Here is a 19,707-nt window from a genome sequence, read left to right on the forward strand (position 1 = left end):
AAATGCAGCTCATCCATTGCACTACATGCTGCCAGGCCACAAGGATGTTTGTTTTCCTGTGCGGCTATTTTTAATTATTATTAACCCCCTTGGACAAAACATGAGGTCAGAGGATGATGAAAAGAATACACTGGTTTCCTATTTACAGCAACTCCTGCTTCAACTGTTAAGTATTGGAGGCTGCATCGTATTATTATACCCTGGCAAAACATTACCCATTGTGTGCTGGTTACTTAAACAGTGCTGATGATGTTGCTGCCACACATGTTCACAATGAATACTTGGCCAAAAATGGTTCAACATTTACACTAGTGGTCAGAGTTGCCATCTAAATCCCCAGTCGCTATTCTCATTGACAGTAACGAATGACGAGCGTATCACAATCGAATCATTATACTCCTTGTACTATTCCAAAATAAAGACTTCGTTGTCCAACAAATGAAAAATCCAATTGGATTATTTAAAAACTATCTATAGCCTCCTGGTTAAGGCCTGGTCTCTTTTCTTTTGGGTCACAGAACACAAAACAGCATGCATGACACATTTTGCCTGGCGCATTTTAGCAGCCGCTTTTCCCTCCAGAAAAAGCTGTTGTGCCAAAACGCTTTTTTAGTTTAAAATGGCTTGCTTAAACCAGAATCCCTCGCCACATCGTGGCCATGGTCTGTTTTTCGCTGGTGTAAATACAACCCAAATTCCAATGAAGTTGGGACGTTGTGTTAAACACAAATAAAAACAGATTACAATGATTTCCAAATCAAATCATAGAATTTTATGGCTGCAACACATTCCTAAAAAGCTGGGACAGGTGGCAAAAAAAAGTGAGAAAGTTGAGGAATGCTCATCAAACACCTGTTTGGAACATCCCACAGGTGAACAGGCTAATTGAGAACAGATGGGTGCCACGATTGGGTATAAAAGGAGCTTCCCTGAATTGCTCAGTCATTCACAAGCAAAGATGGGGCGAGGTTCACCTCTTTGTGAACAAGTGCGTGAAAAAATAGTCGAACAGTTTAAGGACAATGTTCCTCAACGTACAATTGCAAGGAATTTAGGGATTTCATCATCGATGGTCCATAATATTATCAAAATGTTCAGAGAATCTGGAGAAATCGCTGCATGTAAGCGGCAAGCCCGAAAACCAACATTGAATGCTCGTGACCTTCGATCCCTCAGGCAGCACTGCATCAAAAACCAACATCAATGTGTAAAGGATATCATCACATGGGATCAGGAACACTTCAGAAAACCAATGTCAGTAAATACAGTTCGGCGCTACATCAGTAAGTGCAACTTGAAACTCTACTATGCAAAGCAAAAGCCATTTATCAACAACACCCAAAAACGCCGCCGGCTTCTCTGGGCCCGAGCTCATCTAAGATGGACTGATGCAAAGTGGAAAAGTGTTCTGTGGTCGGACGAGTCCACATTTCAAATTGTTTTGGGAAATTGTGGCCGTCATGTCCTCCGGGCCAAAGAGGAAAAGAACCATCCGGACTGTTATGGACGCAAAGTTGAAAAGCCAGCATCTGTGATGGTATGGGCTGTGTTAGTGCCAATGGCATGTGTAACGTACACATCTGTGAAGGCACCATTAATGCTGAAAGGTACATACAGGTTTTGGAGAAACATATGCTGCCATCCAAGCAATGTCTTTTTCATGGAGGCCCCTGCTTATTTCAGCAAGACAATGCCAAACCACATTCTGCACGTGTTACAACAACGTGGTATCGTAATAAAAGAGAGCTGGTACGAGACTGGTTTGCCTGCAGTCCAGACCTGTCTCCCATTGAAAATGTGTGGCGCATTATGAAGCGTAAAATACGACAACGGAGACCCCGGACTGTTGACCAGCTGAAGCTGTACATCAAGCAAGAATGGGAAATAATTCCACCTACAAAGCTTCAACAATTAGTGTCCTCAGTTCCCAAATGTTTATTGAATGTTGTTAAAAGAAAAGGTGAAGTACACAGTGGTAAACATGACCCTGTCCCAGCTTTTTTGGAACATGTTGCAGCCATAAAATTATAAGTTAATAATTATTTGCTAAAAACAATTAAGTACATCAGTTTAAACATTAAATATCTTGTCTTTGTAGTGTATTCAATTAAATATAAGTTGAACATGATTTGCAGATCATTGTATTCTGTTTTTATTTGTTTAACACAACATCCCAACCTCACTGGAATTGGGGTTGTAGTATGGGCTCAAATATGTGCCAGCAGGAATTGAATTTGAATAATTTATATTTTAATTTCTCCACTGGAATAATTGCATTTACAAACTGAATTTGAAAAACAGAATTTGAATTTGTATTGTTTAATTTGAAACAATGCATTTTAAAAATGAATCTGAATAGTATAATTTGAAATTGAATTTATTAGTTTGAAACTGAAGTCCAATAAACTTGAAAGTGAATGTAAGAATTCTTCTCCGCAATGAAAATTCTGATTATATATTTTCACAGTCAGTTTGCTCATTTCAGATTCAGTTCGACAAATAAAATTTCAAATTAGCTGTAAGAGACATCCAGGAACTCTAAGGCAGTGATTCCCAACTTTTATTGAGCCAAGGGACATGTCTTATATTTGCAAAATCTCACGGCACACCAACAAACAAAAATGTCACAAAATGTCAATTATACACTCTCTTCCATCTAATAGAAGAGCATTTATTTGTTCTGTCTGTCTTTATATGACGCTGGCATAGATAGATGAACAAAGATACATTATTTGTTGTCAATGACTAATATTTTGACCAATTAAGTGAAATTTGATAATTTCCCGCGGCACACCAGAAGAGCTCTCACAGCACACTAATGTGCCACGGCACACTGGTTGGGAATCACTGCTGTAAGGAATAGCAATCAATCTGCGATACACAGATCTCGTCTTCGGTCAATCAGCGCCTTCGTTTTTTGTCACGTTACATAGGGATTCTCCAGAAGGTCAAATCTTCTAACCAGCGACAGTATTTTAAAATACTTTTTATTATATACTTATACTTTATACTTTTTATATTTAAAAAAAAAAAGACTCTCCGGAAAGTCAAATCTTCTAATTAGAAACAATGTTTCAAATTCTGTTCCTGCTGGCACATATTTCAGCCCATAAAATCCAAATTGGCTGGCAACATCTGCTTCTACAAATCCAACTAGTTTAGCTGTAGCTCTTGTCAATCATCTGCCACAATGTGTCGAATGAATCTTGCATAACTTTAACCAATTCATCTGCAGCAGTCGCAGTCATGAACATCCGTGCACCTTTTCGGGCATGGAAAATCAGACGCCTTGTTCCGCAGTGTTTATTGTCTTGGGGGAGAGCTACGTGCATCCGTGATTCATGATAGACTACAGGACTTGGAAGCTAGTATACAACTGCGCATGCGCAGTAAGTGAAAATGGTGGCCGTAAAACAAAGGAAGCAAATACGGCGGAGCAGATCCTTGCCGTAGTGTTATTCTTTGATACGTTTTCATTTGAAACCTAAAATTCTGACTCCACGTTAATTTTGTTTTGTTTCAGTCGCGAATTAAGTCGATTTAGCACGGATCTGTTTGTAGCACTAATTTACACACAGGAAGAACTTTAGTTCGTAACTGCAGCAACACTTACTTTTGTGCACAGTGAAAAATGAAATGAATCATTAAAAAAATATTAGTTTTTTTCCCCCAAAAACGCATTCTAGTTAGTGAACTAGTCCGCGTGGCATTCTTCAGCAATGTCCACTTTTTTATCTTTTTTGAGGGCTTTGCAGAAGAATGACAAGCCTCGTGAGGTGTGCTATCGGATTGGACTGACATGTCTGGTTTGTGCACTTATTGCTGCCATCCTTAAGTCCTCTTTATACTCCTGCGGCTGACAACGCCCACATTACATCACTTGACCGGCGAATTGGCCTGCGCTGCCCCTCTGCGTCGATTGACGCGCACACGGCAAAAATTGTTGCTGCGTGTAGAATGCCGCGGAGATCATCTCTCGTGATTGGTCTGTTTTAGTCACATGATGTGATCAGCGTTCCTCCCGGTTCCACATAGCACCTACGGCACCGCCTTCTCGATCGAATTTGCAGCATAATTAAACGTATCATCTGGTCATTTAGGTCCATTTGTTCTAACAGACTCTGTTCCACGGTCGCCATTGTTATTGCTTTGTTCCTTGTTACGGAAAGGAAAGAAAAAAACGGTACAAAATGCAGAGGAAACTACACCCTGTGGCCCCCAGCCTTAGCGACACCCCCGACTTGGAGGAGAACTGCAGCACAGTTTCAAAACAGCGCACGTGGGTTGCGCTCGAGTATAAAGGCAAACTGCGTGCGGGATAGCCGCAGTGACGTCAGTGCCGTCGCCCTCCGCGCGAGTATAAAGAAGCCTTTAGTGTATCATCCTTAGTCTCTCAGATCCTCTCCCTACCCTCAACCCCAACCTCAGTAGTACATCACTGTATTCACTTGTGAATCACCTCTACCCTCCATTCCTTTGCCATCACTGACTGTCTGTTTTTCAATAGAAGCATCATTGTGCTCTCAGTGTAGTGGAGAGAGAGGTGCTGAGATCCAGCATGTGTGTGTGCTGTATTGCCGTTTATGCCCTGCAAAGGAGACAAACATCTTCCCTGCTCAGCGGTTCATAGATTGTGCTTGTGGCAAATCTCCTTAGTCAGACAGTTATTGGAATTAAAATTTTAATTAGGGAAGGGTTTTAGAGCAGCACACACTGCGTTAGCATTATCAACAAAGGCTTGTTTGAGGGGCGGACTGGCAGGAAGGCACGAGCTGTCATCCTACAGTAACGTCGGTCCTGTCAAATTAAGAACCAAGAGGACCTTCCAGTGTGTTATTTTGCATTTCAGATTACACACAAAGGTAATTTTATTCTTTTTCGTTCGTTTTTGTAGGTCACATAACAGTTTGACTTAGGCTTTAACTATATTGCTATTTGTTTTAGGCCTGTTCTTTGTTCCCGACCTTCGTCTCTATTTCTGTTCAATAGCAGCAAGGGATGGCAGATCAAAAGTAGAGCAAATAGAACCAAATTACTTATGCCGAGTTTTCCACATCACCCAATTTACCCTCCCCCGAACCACTGACACACTTAAGCGTAAATCAGAGTATACACTATTTTTCTTATTTTACTTTTCTTTCTCTCCGCAATCAGCCCCTGGTCTGTCTGCTTTGCTGTTTTGCTTGGCTTTTTCGTTGTGTGGGTAGAAAGACTGCTCTCAGCGAGGTCAAAACAAATCTTCAACAACCTGAGTTAGGACTGATTGATCATCACACTTTCAAAGGTTCTATTTTGGGATAAATTAAATACAAAAGAAGCCATGGATGTCATTAACTTTGGGGCTGACTGTGGTGGTCTTGGGACATAGGTTAAAGGGGTGTAAGAGGGATGTTTCTTGCCATAGAACAAACAAATGATACTAGAGCTCACATCTGCAGCATGTGAAATATGTACAGTTATTTTTGTTATTTCAGACACAAGTTGGAGGAAGTGGGTAAATGGGTAAACCCCCCTCTTCTGCCTCGCCTGTTTCACCATGTCATGTTGGCAAGTTTCCCTCCTGCCTCTCACAATAAACAGCCTTCCTGAAGCCTTACAGGAGGTGGATCGAGGAAGGAGACAAATTGTCTGCTAGAATGCTTCGGAATCTGTATTTTCTTTTGCGGAAAGTTTGATTGCTCTCTTTGGGATTATCCAACATTCTCAGGCTTTTTATCTTCCGTTCTACAACGCCACAATGGTTACAACACTACAGTCTCTCACCATCACCTGCTCAGCTCTGTGTGCATAAATGCATGTGCACGTGAGTTTATATTGTCTGTAAATCTGCTTGGTGCTGTGTTATGAATATAAAATAGGCCAGCTACAGTAGAAGCTGCACTGCAGGTCCTGTCAGACCAGAATCTTCCTGTCACTCTGTAATGCGACCTTGGGTTTTTTTAATAGGGCGATGTACATTTTATTTATTATTATTATTATTATTATTATCTCTAAAAATTGCTGCATTGGAGCCTTAACAGAAGACCCAGCATTTACCTGCCTTTGCCATAGTGAAACGTGATATTGATATTGACTGTTTGCCCTTTTAACCCAGCACTGCAGCATCCCACAGCACTACTGTCTAGTGTGATGTTTACAATACTGCAACAATTTAATACGATACGGCTCGCAAGCAGGCAACAAAACGTTATGTGGCTTAGCAAGCTAGTGCTAGCAGTAACAGTTGTACATAAACATGCCGCCGTTCTGTCGAATCATGCTCTAAAGTTTCAGTGTGGGTGAAGTAATTTGATTACAATAAAGTAATTTAATTACAGTAAGTTCGCACCCATTATTTCTGTAATGTTGGTTTGACCTGACTGAATAGAATACACGATCTGACTAGAGCAGTGATTTTCAACCTTTATGGAGCCAAGGAACATATTTTACAATTGAAAAATCTCACGGCACACCAACAAACAAAAAATTGGATACATTAATTACTGTATGTACTTCCTGCCATCTAAGAGAAGACCATTCATTTGTTTTGTCACTATGCCTTACTGGCATAAATAGATGAACAAAGACACATTATTTATTGTAAATATAATTTTTTTGACCGATTAAGTACACAAGTATATACATTAAATGAACAAGTCATTTAAATAGACACATTGCTCCATCTTGTGATCGGTTATCGTTTTTTTAAACTCGCTGATCGGCCCTAAAAATCCTGATCGTGTAAAGCCTACAATATAGTTTTTTTCCAATCTTGTCGGTGAAAAGACATGTCTTCTCTGTGGGACTATTTTGCAGTGTCTCAGGCAAACAACACGTAGGTTATTTGCAGTTTTTGCACAACTGGAGTATGACGTGGGGAACGTCATCTAACTGCTTCAACACAACAAATTTGATGGGGCACCTGAAGAATGTACACAAGGAGGAGCATTATTATTATTTCTGTCATGTTGTAGTGTTGGTTTGACCTAACCCTATGCAGTGACCAATCCTTGAATGCCCCCTAGAGGTCACTGATGTTTAACTTTTGTCTAAAATGCTAGATAATACTTGAAGATACGAAGTATACAGTACACAAGTATATACAATAAATGATCAAGTCATGTAAATAGATACCTTGCTCCATCTTGTGATCAGATCGGTGATTGGTTATCGTTTTTTTAAACTTGCTGATCGGCCCCAAAAATCCTGATCGTGTAAAGCCTAGTCTGGATAGAGAAGAATAAGGGAGTGGAGAGGAGGGCCATCAGTGCAGCGCATTGATTTTACCTCAATCCTTAGCGTCTGTAATGAGATCTAGTGGCTGTGGTTTTCTAAAAGAGGAGATTTGTCACCTGCGGCAAGACACAATGGCTGAGCGGGACGGGGAAAGGTCATGAGGATAGGATGATGCAAGTGAAGAAAATACACCAGAGGAGTGGAGAGGTTTGGGATGTTTTAAAAGTCTAGGGCATCATGAGGATCAGACACAAATTATGACGAGGGGAATCTAAGAAAATGCCTGTTTAGAGCACACAGCTAATTATTGCAGACAGTCTGTGTCTGAAGTTTCAGTGTGGGTGAAGTAATTTATTAAGTAAGTAAGCAGGGCCGACCAGTGTGCAGGAAGACACAGAAAAGGCAATCAATGAACAAACAGACAATGCCCACCATAAAGCGGTGCTCCATTAAGCTACAGTGGGTACGGAAAGTATTCAGACCCCTTAAATTTTTCACTCTTTGTTATATTGCAGCCATTTGTTAAAATCATTTAAGTATATTTTTTCCTCATTAATGTACACACACCACCCCATAATGAAATTGTTGAAATATTTGCAGATTTAGGGGGGAAAAAAACAAACTGAAATATCACACACCCATAAGTATTCAGAAAAAAAAAAAAAAAAAAATTAATTGTTGAAATGTTTGCAAATTTATTAAAAAAGAAAAATGTAAATATCACACAGCCATAAGTATGCACACCCTTTGCTGTGACACTCATATTTAACTCAGGTGCTGTCCATTTCTTCTGATCATCCTTGAGATAGTTCTACACCTTCATTTGACTCCAGGTGTGTTTGATTATACTGATTGGACTTGATTAGGAAAGCCACACAACTGTCTATATAAGACCTTACAGCTCACAGTGCATGTCTGAGCAAATGAGAATCATGAGGTCAAAGGAACTGCCTGAAGAGCTCAGAGACAGAATTGTGGCAAGGCACAGATCTGGCCAAGGTTCCAAAAATATTTCTGCGGCACTTAAGGTTCCATAATACTGAAATGGAAGACGTTTGGGACGACCAGAACCCTTCCAAGAGCTGGCCGTCCGGCCAAATTGAGCAATCGGGTGTGAAGAGCCTTGGTGAGAGAGGTAAAGAAGAACCCAAAGATCAGCGTGGCTGAGCTCCAGAGATGCAGTCTGGAGATGGGAGAACGTTCTAGAAAGTCAATCATCACTACAGCCCTCCACCAGTCGGCGCTTTATGGCAGAGTGGCCTGGTGGAAGCCTCTCCTCAGCGCAAGACACATGAAAGCCCACATGAAGTTTGATTAAAAAAAACACCTGAAGGACTCCAAGATGGTGAGAAATAAGATTCTCTGGTCTGATGAGACCAGGATAGAACTTTTTGGCCTTAATTCTAAGTGGTATGTGTGGAGAAAACCAGGCACTGCTCATTACCTGTCCAATACAGTCCCAACAGTGAAGCATGGTGGTGGCAGCATCATTCTGTGGGGGTGTTGTTCAGCTGCAGGGACAGGACGACTGGTTGCAATCGAAGGAAAGATGAATGCGGCCAAATACAGGGATATCCTGGACGAAAACCTTCTCCAGAGTGCTCAGGACCTCAAACTGGGCCGAAGGTTCACCTTTCAACAAGACAATGACCCTAAGCAAACAGCTAAATTAACGAAGGAGTGGCTTCAGAACAACACTGTGACTGTTCTTGAATGGCCCAGCCAGAGCCCTGACTTAAACCCAATTGAGCATCTTTGGATAGACCTGAAAATTGCTGTCCACGAACGTTCACCATCCAACCTGACAGAGCTGGAGAGGATCTGCAAGGAGGAATGGCAGAGGATCCCCAAATCCAGGTGAGAAAAACTCAAAAAAGACTCATTGCTGTATTAGCTCAAAAGGGTGCTTCTACTAAATACTGAGCAAAGGGTCTGAATACTTATGGTTGTTTGATATTTCAGTTTTTCTTTTTGAATAAATCTGAAAACATTACAACAATTCTGTTTTTTTCTGTCATTATGGGGTGCTGTGTGTACATTGTGGAAAAAAATAAATAACTTAAAGTATTTTAGCAAATGCCTGCAATGTAAGAAAGAGTGAAAGAGGGGTCTGAATTCTTTCCGTATCCACTGTACCATCTATCTTTGATAGTGTCTCTTATCACATACAGTTTGTCCATCAGGTGATCCTGATCTGCCTCTTGAAATGACACTTGATAGCTAGAGCACCTTTTAATAAAGAGGTAACCTGACGTAAAATAGTTTGTTTGCTCACATGTGGATAGATTCGGCCTGCATCAAGCTTGTGGATTAACTTCGACCAAATAATAATAATGCATACCACTTATAAAGTGCTTTTCAAGGCACTGAAAACTGCTTAACAATTCCACACATTCATTCAATCCACACTCACACCCTAGTGGTGGTAACCTACTTGTGCAGCTACAGGTGCCCTGGGGCAGTCTTAACGGAAACGTGGCTGCCATTCTGCCCAAGTTAACCATTGTTTATTGTAGGACTATCACCATTGACTCTTTTTTTAAAATAATTGATTATCCTCTAGATATTGCGTTGACTAAACCCCCCCCCCCCCCCCCCCCCCTTCACCCCAAAAAACTTAATTTAAATTCTCATTTATGAGAGATGCACTTCTATCCTTTAACTTGATGTTGGTACTCAGTGCATGATATAAATGTATTGTGCAGAATGTGAGTTGAAGTAAAATTATTGAAGTACTGTCTTATTACTAATTATGTGTACATCTTATATGCACAGCCATCATTGTCTGTAGGCAAACACGAGACAACAGTACGTTCTAACTAGCGATGGTAGGGTTACAATACGTTAAAAGTTATAACTAGTGACTGTAGGGTATATTACAGTGGCTAATAAGTATTAAAAGAACAACAACACGTTACCTTAGTACGCCACAAAGCTCGTCCAGCCCGCGTGTAAATTCCTTACTGTGTTAGGCCACCTCTATGTTTGCAGTAATTATAACCACTTAATTTTCATCCTTTTTTATTTAAACTTATTCCAAAACTTGGACATCCTCTGTCTACAGCAGTGTATTCCAGCAGTAGTCCCAAATTCCCAACCATAGATATGAAGGGTAGCTATGCCAGCGCCCAGTAGCAGCTCTACTGTCGTGCCTACGTCGCGGCCATGTTGGGGAGATCATGACGTTGTGTGCGTCTGCAAGTATGCATTAATTTCTGCGGCTCTAGAAGTTCCTACGTAGTGGCCATGTTTGGGAGGTCATGACGCAGTGTGCGTTTGAAACAAACATGAGAAAATATGGACCGTGTTTCCGGGCAGTGCAAATATGCTTTTAGTCCGAATTTTTATTGCTTCAAGACAGAAATGTTTGCGTCCGACTTCACCAATTTCCCCCCCCCCCTCCCCTAGTTTATTGTAAAACCAAACACATGAGGGCACATTCCATTTTTCTTCCTCAGTTATTACACTTTAGCCATATTAGACTGAGCTGCCAAGGTGTGATGCGTGTACCACATTTGTCCCTTCGCCACTGCTACATTGCAATAACTTCCTTTTCTGGTTTGATGGTCATCGTGACATATTTCTTCTTTGCCATCACTAGTACCTCTAGTCTCTACTGGCTTCACATAAAAAAAAAAGCAAAGCAATAAAATAAAGCAAGTTTCAAGATCTCATTGCTGTCCTTTTTCTTGCTTTCACTTTTCCAGATTATTTTGATTACCTTCACAGATGTTTGAGGGTAGGGAATTTTACACAGGCCTTTGAGTATAAGTAATAATAACCATGCTATACTTTGATGATCTTGTTGCCGAGCTGATGCATTGTGATTGTTGTGATAGAGAAAACATGTTCTCTGGTTACCGTATTTTCATAGGGTGCACCTTATTAAAAGGCGCAGTCTCAGTTACAGGGTCTATTTCTGTATTTAATACATACATAAGGCGCACCATATTATTGGGCTCAGGCATGGTAAAACATACGCTAGCTTAAAACATACGGTAGCATGCATGCACGCTAAAACAAGCAGGAGCAAAACTGAGTGCGGTTGTACTTTATTGAAGTATTTAACAATGCACTCACATTATTTTTTGATCAATCCTCATCCACAAATCCATCAAAGTCCTCATCTTCTGTATCCGAAATGAACAGCAGCTCAAACAAACACGGCAGGTTCCCTCTCGCCATTGTCGGAGTCAGTCTCGTTGCCGTGCGGCTCCTCAGAAATGATGCCGGCTTTTACGAAAGCTCGAACAACAGTGCGAGCAGACGCGTTAGCCCAAGCATCTACAATACATTCACAAATTGTGGCGTAACTCGCCCGGCGCTGCCTCCTCATCTTAGTAGAGCTGTGTTCGCCATCTGTCATCCATCGCTCCCACGCTGCTCGCAACTTCACTTTGAACGCTCTGTTTACACAGATGTCCATCGGTTGGAGTTCATTAATCCATTGTTCGAGTTGGTCTTCCAACTCGTGCCACTTCGCCTTGTTTCCGCGTTTTGTTTTTCTTTTTTTTCTGCGGAAACTCAGCTTCGTCTTCTTGAATCTTTGCTTCCTCCACTTGCGAACCATGGATTCGTTGAGCTTGAATTCTCTCGCGGCTGCTCGATTCCCATGTTCCTCCGCGTAACTGATAGCTTGCCGTTTAAACTGTGCTTCGTAAGCGTGTCTCTTCGTAGGTGCAGTTTTCGACTGCGGTCAAGCCAGCCTCCACTCGTAAAGTAGCAGTCAAGCCAGCCGCCCCTAATTTTGTTCATACTAGTCATTACGGTAATAGGTCGCCAACTCGCAGCAAAAGCCACCTTCAAAATAAAAGCTTCCCAATAATATGGACGTCAGTGCTTTTCGGTTAAGGAATGCAACCACCAAAGTTAATTTGAATCATGAGATCCATTAAAAAATGTGGTTTATTTGATATCTTAGGAAAAATAAATGATAAATGGACTGCACTTATATCACACTTTATCTACATCATCACAGTGCCCAACGCGCTTTACAAAGCCTCACATTCACACAAACATTCATAAACCAACAGGCGACTGCTGCCATGAGAGGCGCTGCCAGGCCCACTAAGAGCAAATTAGGGTTCAGCGTCTTGCCCGAGGACACTTCAACATGCGGGCAGTCGTAGCAGGGATTCGAACCCCTTCTACATACTGAGCTAAATCCACCCCAACATAATCCCATTGGTATCGCAAGACAAGTCCAGATCTGGGTGACAGACCACCAAGGAATCCACTAAAAGAGGTTTGATGAAGATCTGATATTGTATTTCAAAATAAAAGTATCCAAAAACTAATAAGCTACATTTTTTTAATGCATCTCAAGATTCAAATTAACCTTGCTGGTTGCATTCCTTAACCGAAGAGCATTGACGTCTGTATTATTGGGATGCTTTTATTTGTATAGGGAAGCTTTTATTTTGAAGGGGGGGGGGAAATTGAAGGGGGAAAAAATTGAAGCAATATTGGCCACCACTCGGTGCACACATAAGGCGCACCGCATTATAAGGCGCCCCGTCCATTTTGGAGAAAATTTACAACTTTTAAGTGCACCTTATGGTCGTGAAAATACGGTAATTGGACTTGGACAAGCAGTACTATAACATCTTCTATAAATAAAACAATCCCCATTGTATTTCCTGCATAAACCTGTACAGCATGTGCTTTACCACTCAAAAAGATTGGAACGTTGACAATACTGTAATTGAACCTTTCAGGTTGCCTTGTTTGGAAAGCCACTTGCATATTAGGCGCTCTAGCAAACCTTTATTGCTTTTTTTTTTTTTTTTTCTTCCCTTTTTCAATGTCTTTATGTCTCAAAAGTGTTCTCTGTCAATTGACTGTCTGTTGTCGTACTAGAGCGGGTCAAACTACCGGAGACAAATTCCTTGTGTGTTTTTTGGACATACTTGGCAAATAAAGATGATTCTGATTCTATCTGTGTGTCAATAACCCTGAGAGGGAGTGGCTGGTACACAGGGGGGGTGGGGAGGGATGCTTGCAGTACTATGCTCTTCTCTTTGAATGCAGGCTCATGAAGGGAATGTGCGGTTGTTTTGGTCTGAGGACAATAAACTAGATGATATATAGATAGTGGTTAAACTTGCTGACAAATATGCCAACATCTGACTGACACGTGTTTGGGAGTTAAGAAAGTAGAGCTTGGGTAAAACTATGTTGTTGTTTTTTTTCAAAATAAATAAGAGTTATTGAACAGTAAGGGTAATGTAAAAATAAAAGTGTTATTTTGTGTAAAGATGTGGATTATTTTCTATACAATGGGTGGGGGATACCGTCCCCCCTTTGACCAGTCAGTCATAGATTCTTTTGTTTACATCTCTTATGTCTCTCTCTGCACTCTCCAGGCGAATGTCTTACATCAGGTCTCTCAAAGCATTTATAGCAAAGCTTTTGAAGCTTAGGACTCCCACCGTGGCCAAATATAGTAAACGTGAATCCAGCAGCTTCGTGTGTGTGTGTGTGTGTGTGTGTGTGTGTGTGCGCTTGTGTTTTCCAGAGAAAATGGTTCTGGGGCAAAAACGTGTTTGTTATTGTTCCCAGCACTTCGCTTGCAGACAACACTGCCAATTAAAGGGGAGGTTTTATGTGTTAGGAGCAGGAAGTGTTGCCGTGTGTGGCTGCTTGCTATTGGCTGTCCAGCCTTTCCCATGTTCATTCCCTATTGACTGAGCAGTTGGGGCTCTTTACTGCCGTGAGCCTAATGAAAGGTAAACACAACAAAACTTTATCAGGCTTTGCGTTTAAAACCCTTACTGTAACTGTACGTGGGTAAGTGGCAGGCAAATTACGGCGTGACACCGAGATTTACGTGTGTGCGTTTACCTTCAAGAGAGATCAAGTTCTCTTGGCATCCCTCCTCCTCATTGTTGAGGAAGCAATCCCCCATCCATGCCTTCTTCCCTCCACCCGCCATCAAAGCCAGCAAAAAAACAAACAAACAAAAAACCTGAATGAAAGTGGGAGGCGTCGACTGGCCTAGAAAGCCAGGCGGGCAGATAGAGAAAGAGATAGTGGTGCAGGGAAGGGCGAGGCTGTGGCAGAGAGGAGAAAAAGAGATGAGGAGGCCAGGAATGAATGAGTGAGCTGAACGGAGCATGTTTGACATTGCAACTAGCTTTTGTAGCCTGGCAGGAGTCAGTAGTGTGGTGTTGCTATCAGCCTTACCGTTGATGCCACCTCTCTGCCTCCATTTCGAAGTAGCAGAGGATGAGAAATCACCTGGTCCGTCTGTGAATATTATTCTTAAAGGGTGGTGTACAATAAAGAACACTTTTCGTGACCTTGTATTAATGAAGTTTATGTAAAACTGATATTCTAGCTCCACTAATCTTGTACATGTTCATTTTAAGTAGCATTAGTAGCAGGGTCTTTGTGAGCTCGTTGATTCCTCTGCCCTGTTTGCCACAGCAAGGCCAGGGTTAACCCTGGGCGTCTCTCCTGCCTCACATGGTAGAGGCCATTGAATAGCTGCCTCCCCCATCCAGCAAACACATTGGCTAAGACTGAGGGTGGAACTAGGGCTCAAGCAGCACTCCGGCACAGAGTCCCTCCTGGAGCCGGATTGCCAAGCGCAGCATGTACACATACTGCAGACAGCCGAGAGGGGGAGGGTGCAGCATTTTTCTCAGCATAGTGCAAGTGGCAGCTTTTGTAGCTCAGAAAAGCTGCAGCCACCCCTGCTTTAAACTTCAGAAGAATCTCCTGAGGTTGTGTTTCATCATCCATTCCTTTTCTCATTGTTCTGTACTCTTAACCTTCTAAAGCGCTCCTCTCCCCTGCCATAACCCCATCTGTCATTTGCGTTCGCACAGGCAGAACAACAGGCAGCCAAGGCAGGGGGGGGTCCTAACTGTATCTTTGGCAATGAGTTGGCATCCCACAGAGGCTAGCATACAAGACCCCCATTGTACTATAGCTCATTTACTATCGTGTTAGACACTCCTAAACAACCATTTTGTCATGTTGTTTATAATGTTTTCTCATTCTGTATGATGAATTATAACCTCAAAATTCAACCACAATCCATTCAGTTTAAACATAATATGGCAGCTTAGTACTTGTTGCTGTCCACGTCTTCACCCACTGCTCCTTTTTGTCAAAAAACACAAACAGATTTATTCAAATAAACCACACCAGTCACAGAAAATCTAATCAAACTCCTTTGTTCCCTAAAGTTGGTCAAAACTGGCTGAGGTCCAACTTTATCAAGGGGACATAAATAAGAAATAGAAATCTACCAAAATAAAACCAACAACCAGCGCTAAACAGCTACTCAGTCTGCTCAGCCATCCACATCTACTGGAGCTCATTTACCGACACTGAAACACTATGTAACGTTGGACAAAAGTACGCAGACACCACAAGAATCTTTCTGCTTTAAATGAGTCTCTCTATGTCACGGTAACTACCGCTGAATATGCTTTCTTTTTTTTTTACCTCCAGTCTTCTTTAACAAACATCTCACATTTGAGGCATATTGAAACTGAAGATTTTGGTGTGAACTCTGCATTTTACAAACTTTAAAGTTTCATTGGACCCTACCCGCACTGTATTTTTCTTCAATATTTGAGTATATTCTTATGCAGAGTAACTCATTAACAACAAAGCTCATTCATGACTTCCCGTCTAGGCAGTGTAGAAATTATTTCTGGCTTCCTGTTGAGCAAAAGTCAATGAAGGACTATGGACTGTTAAACTGTACCAATAATTAATACCACGCTTGTATCAACCGTCTTGTGGGAACAATAAATTAATGTTGATGCATAAAGATCCAAGATTTTGGCAAGTTTATTATTTTCTATCTGTTGATTATTTATTACTTTGTTGGTGCTTTGTTACCCGGGTAAAATGTCGCCTCAGTAAATGCTTCCCTTTAGGTGATTTATTATGGATCCCTGTTTTGTTTGTAGCCAGTCAGCATGTGCATTTGGTAGAAAGGTCAGTGGCTGCTATGAGATGTAATGAGTCTCTACTGGGCCACAGATGAGGCAATAACCGCCCGTTTATTAGATCATTACAGGGCACTGGTCGAACCTGAAGGACCAATCCAATCACATTGACACTCTGGCTCTCGGACCAAACGTTGTTTCCCGATAGGTCAAATGAAACTTGACACAAGCCAATGACATATAATGTTCAGTCCAGTGGCAATTAAAGTTGTCTCCATGGTGCCGCGCACTGGGGCTGTGAGCAATGAGTGGTCATTCAATTTCATGTTTGCATGCAACTTGCAGCTGGAGCTTGTCGAATTGTGTGCACTTCAGTGGTAATTAGTGTTTGTGTCTAATTGTGTCGATTTGGGCAAATTAAGGAGACATTTTTAGCCAACTTCTTTGCGCAACCGTTATGGTTTATGGTTATTTACTCACCAGTGTACAACCTGGTCTTAACCACCAATTTTTCCTTCTCCCCTCTGCCTCTCTTTAGTGTGCCTGGACCGCTGTAAGCATGGCGCGTGTAACCTACAGGGCAAATGCTGCCATGACCAGTGCTTGGGCGGCTGCTCAGAGCCGGCCAATGCCAGCAGCTGTGTGGCCTGCAGGAACCTCCAGCACAGCAACACCTGTGTGGAGAAATGTCCCGCTGGATACTACGTCTTCAGGGGCTGGCGCTGCGTCAGCTTCTCCTTCTGTCAGGTTGGATGTTGCTATTATCTTACCCATGTGGCCTTGTTTATGTCCTCTTAAGATGCATGTCTTGAATGATATTTTGTCTCTGCTGCTTCTCACAGACACTCCACAACCAGTGCAAGGAGACCAAGAGACTGAACCAGGGTCGGGAGTCTGGTTGCCATGAATACATCATCCACAATGGCGCCTGCATTCCAGAATGTCCTTCTGGATACACCACTATAAACTCCTCCATGTATGTCTGACACATGCATGCAAACGCCACCATCAACATTGCTGATAGTGGCGACTGGCACATGATATCGTTACTCACATCAACTCATACCAGTCTCTCCACAGGCTTCATGCCACACTCCATAAGCACACTCACTTGCACACAAGCAGTAGTGCTGGGTGATAATGCCTAAATTTGATATCACAATATGTTTTTCCTTATGTCGATATTCGATATGACTCGATTTATTGTATTACATTTTATAAATTCATAAAACTGGAGTAGACCAAATTGATATATATTGTAAAGCAGGTTTATTTAACAATTATAAGCATCACAAAGAAATAAATTCCTTTTTTCTGCAGGTATTTCACAAAATAATGATCTAAAAATAAGAGAAGCCATTGTAGCAACCTGACCTGATTCTCCTTGTCCAGCTTCCTAGAATTTAAGGCATCTTTAAGTCCTTGTGCAATTATCTCGCCAGTATGATCTTTGGGTGCATTGCTTGTCTGCAAACAGGTACTTTTCAGCTCCCAGTCTTCAAGGTAGTGAAGCATGTTGCACTGTGCGACTACTCCACCAGTCAATAGTCGTAGAAAAGTGTTTTACAACCGACACACTTGCCGTAACCTTCTCCTTGACATTGTAAAGTGTTGTCAGTCCTTTCATGTTCACCAAAAACTCCTTGACAGTACGTCTAGATGTAAAATTAATCACTCCCACTAAAATGGTCAGCATTATCTCAATTACCTAGTAACTGTTAATTACCTAGTGTTAACTTTTGTAGTGGATAGTCAAGCGTTACTTATTTTGGAAGCTGGCTTGCATTATAATACCAGAGTCATTTTGCTGCCAATAACTGATTAATTTCCTCTTTGAAAGATTACTCAGTGACTTGGAACCTGTTCAGTTAGGCAGCTTAACTGTAAATATTTCATGTGAAGCAAATGTATTAAGGACTGATGTTTTTTTTTCTTTGTTATTTTGGATTTTTTCAGAGTTGATGGTTGCTGTGGTCAGCATAACTAATGCAGATGTAGTTCAGTTTACTGTACATTCCCTGGATAAATGTGGGGAAAGAGGCTAATTGCAACTTTAAAAAGGCCTGACATTAGTTTTCTGCACGTATTGAAGACCATAGAGGGCACATCAGTGGAATTCTTATTTAGAATTGACAACTGTTACTAAAAGAAAAGGATTGTTCCAAAACATTCACACAGGTTTGGACGGGAAGACTAAAACATATTGGGTAAAGTCCTCCTATTGTGCCTTTGTGGCTTGGAAAATCTGACATGTAGCAAGTGTCAGGCCAAGATGAGAGCCTTTAGTGGGAAGAGGAGCAATGTTTGTCAGTGTGGAGACATTAGTGGAGTGTGGGGAGGGAGGATTGATGGAAGAGGGAATTAAAAGGACAGCGCTCTGTATTTTTATTCTAATAAGAGGTTGTCCTGAGCATATCTCCATCATGTGGCTAAATAATGATAAATATTTAAATAAATAATACATATTACTTGTGTGCCAGAGTTTCGAATCTTGTTCGCTGTGAGTTGTGTGTTCATATAAATGTATTCGTTTGCTAAAAGCACACACTAAGCTTTTAGTGAACCCAGTGGAAAATGGTAAGGACATTTCCACCCCCGTATATTGGCTTATTTCCACATGTATCATGTGTATGTGTGCAGGAGAATGAGCGACTTTCCCTGCATGCCAGCCTTTGGGGACTATCAGGACCCAAACAGAACATTCCATTAAGTTTCAGTCATATCCCCCCAGGTGGACGGCAGAGGGCTTCCTTTGGCAGTGTGTGATTTCATATGAAGGGATCAGTATTTGTTTCTTTAAAATTACATGAAATAACTTTAAATTTTCTATTAATATGTTCCCATTCATAAAATACATATTTTGTATAGAGCACACAATGAAATTAATAAAAGATTAAAGGTCCCATATTTTGGGTATTTAGACCTCCATAGAGTTACTCTCTAACATGGACTTAGTATAAAAGTGTCAATTTCATTTAAAAAAAACAAAAACACCTTGGTTTTGTCACGCGAGTGTCCAGACAAAGCCCCTCTGACAGCTACTTCAGTTTGACCCAGTTTTGTATCTGCCTTGTCCATATTTGGCTAAGACTGCCAACTTTTCTCTGATTGTTTGCCTTCGTGTAGAAGGCCCACTTGTGAGAGCACACGTGTTTATGTTGACAGTGCTGGCTCGGAGCGGGAAGGCGGAGATCTTTGCTAGTGACGTAGATAATCTCGAGAAATTCTAATGATCCGATTTCCGGCCTCTCGGTTGAAAAATATCTGGAACTCAGGAATGCATGGGCGATTTTAATTCCTATTTCACGTTTACTGAGGCACCTTAGAGCCAATATTATATCCCAAATACTACAAAAAGTTGGTTTGGTAAAATACGGCACACTTAAAAATAAAATGAAACACAAATATCCAGTGGCCAAATGAATACCATTCGAAATATCCAGTAGTACAACCACTTTTTAATAAATGACGTAAAATGCAAAGAATTAAAATAAAAACTTTGTGCTTCAACTTGTTCTCAATGCCTTGGTTTGGCTGACTGTAGTGTGTCAGTCGGAAGATAAGGGGGCACCACAGAAAAGGA

The 19,707-nt window shown here is 41.4% G+C and overlaps 1 protein-coding gene across 1 annotated transcript in view; it reads left to right on the plus strand.

Annotated features, from left to right (window-relative positions):
- Positions 1-19,707, plus strand: part of insrb (insulin receptor b) — a 111,123-nt gene that overhangs the window by 66,458 nt on the left and 24,958 nt on the right. The window contains exons 3-4 of the mRNA XM_061683506.1: positions 16,663-16,871; positions 16,967-17,100. Coding sequence (XP_061539490.1) covers positions 16,663-16,871; positions 16,967-17,100 — 343 coding nt within the window. The remainder of the gene's footprint in view (positions 1-16,662; positions 16,872-16,966; positions 17,101-19,707) is intronic.

The sequence above is a fragment of the Phycodurus eques genome, chromosome 8, assembly GCF_024500275.1.
Source record: "Phycodurus eques isolate BA_2022a chromosome 8, UOR_Pequ_1.1, whole genome shotgun sequence".
NCBI lineage: Eukaryota > Metazoa > Chordata > Actinopteri > Syngnathiformes > Syngnathidae > Phycodurus > Phycodurus eques.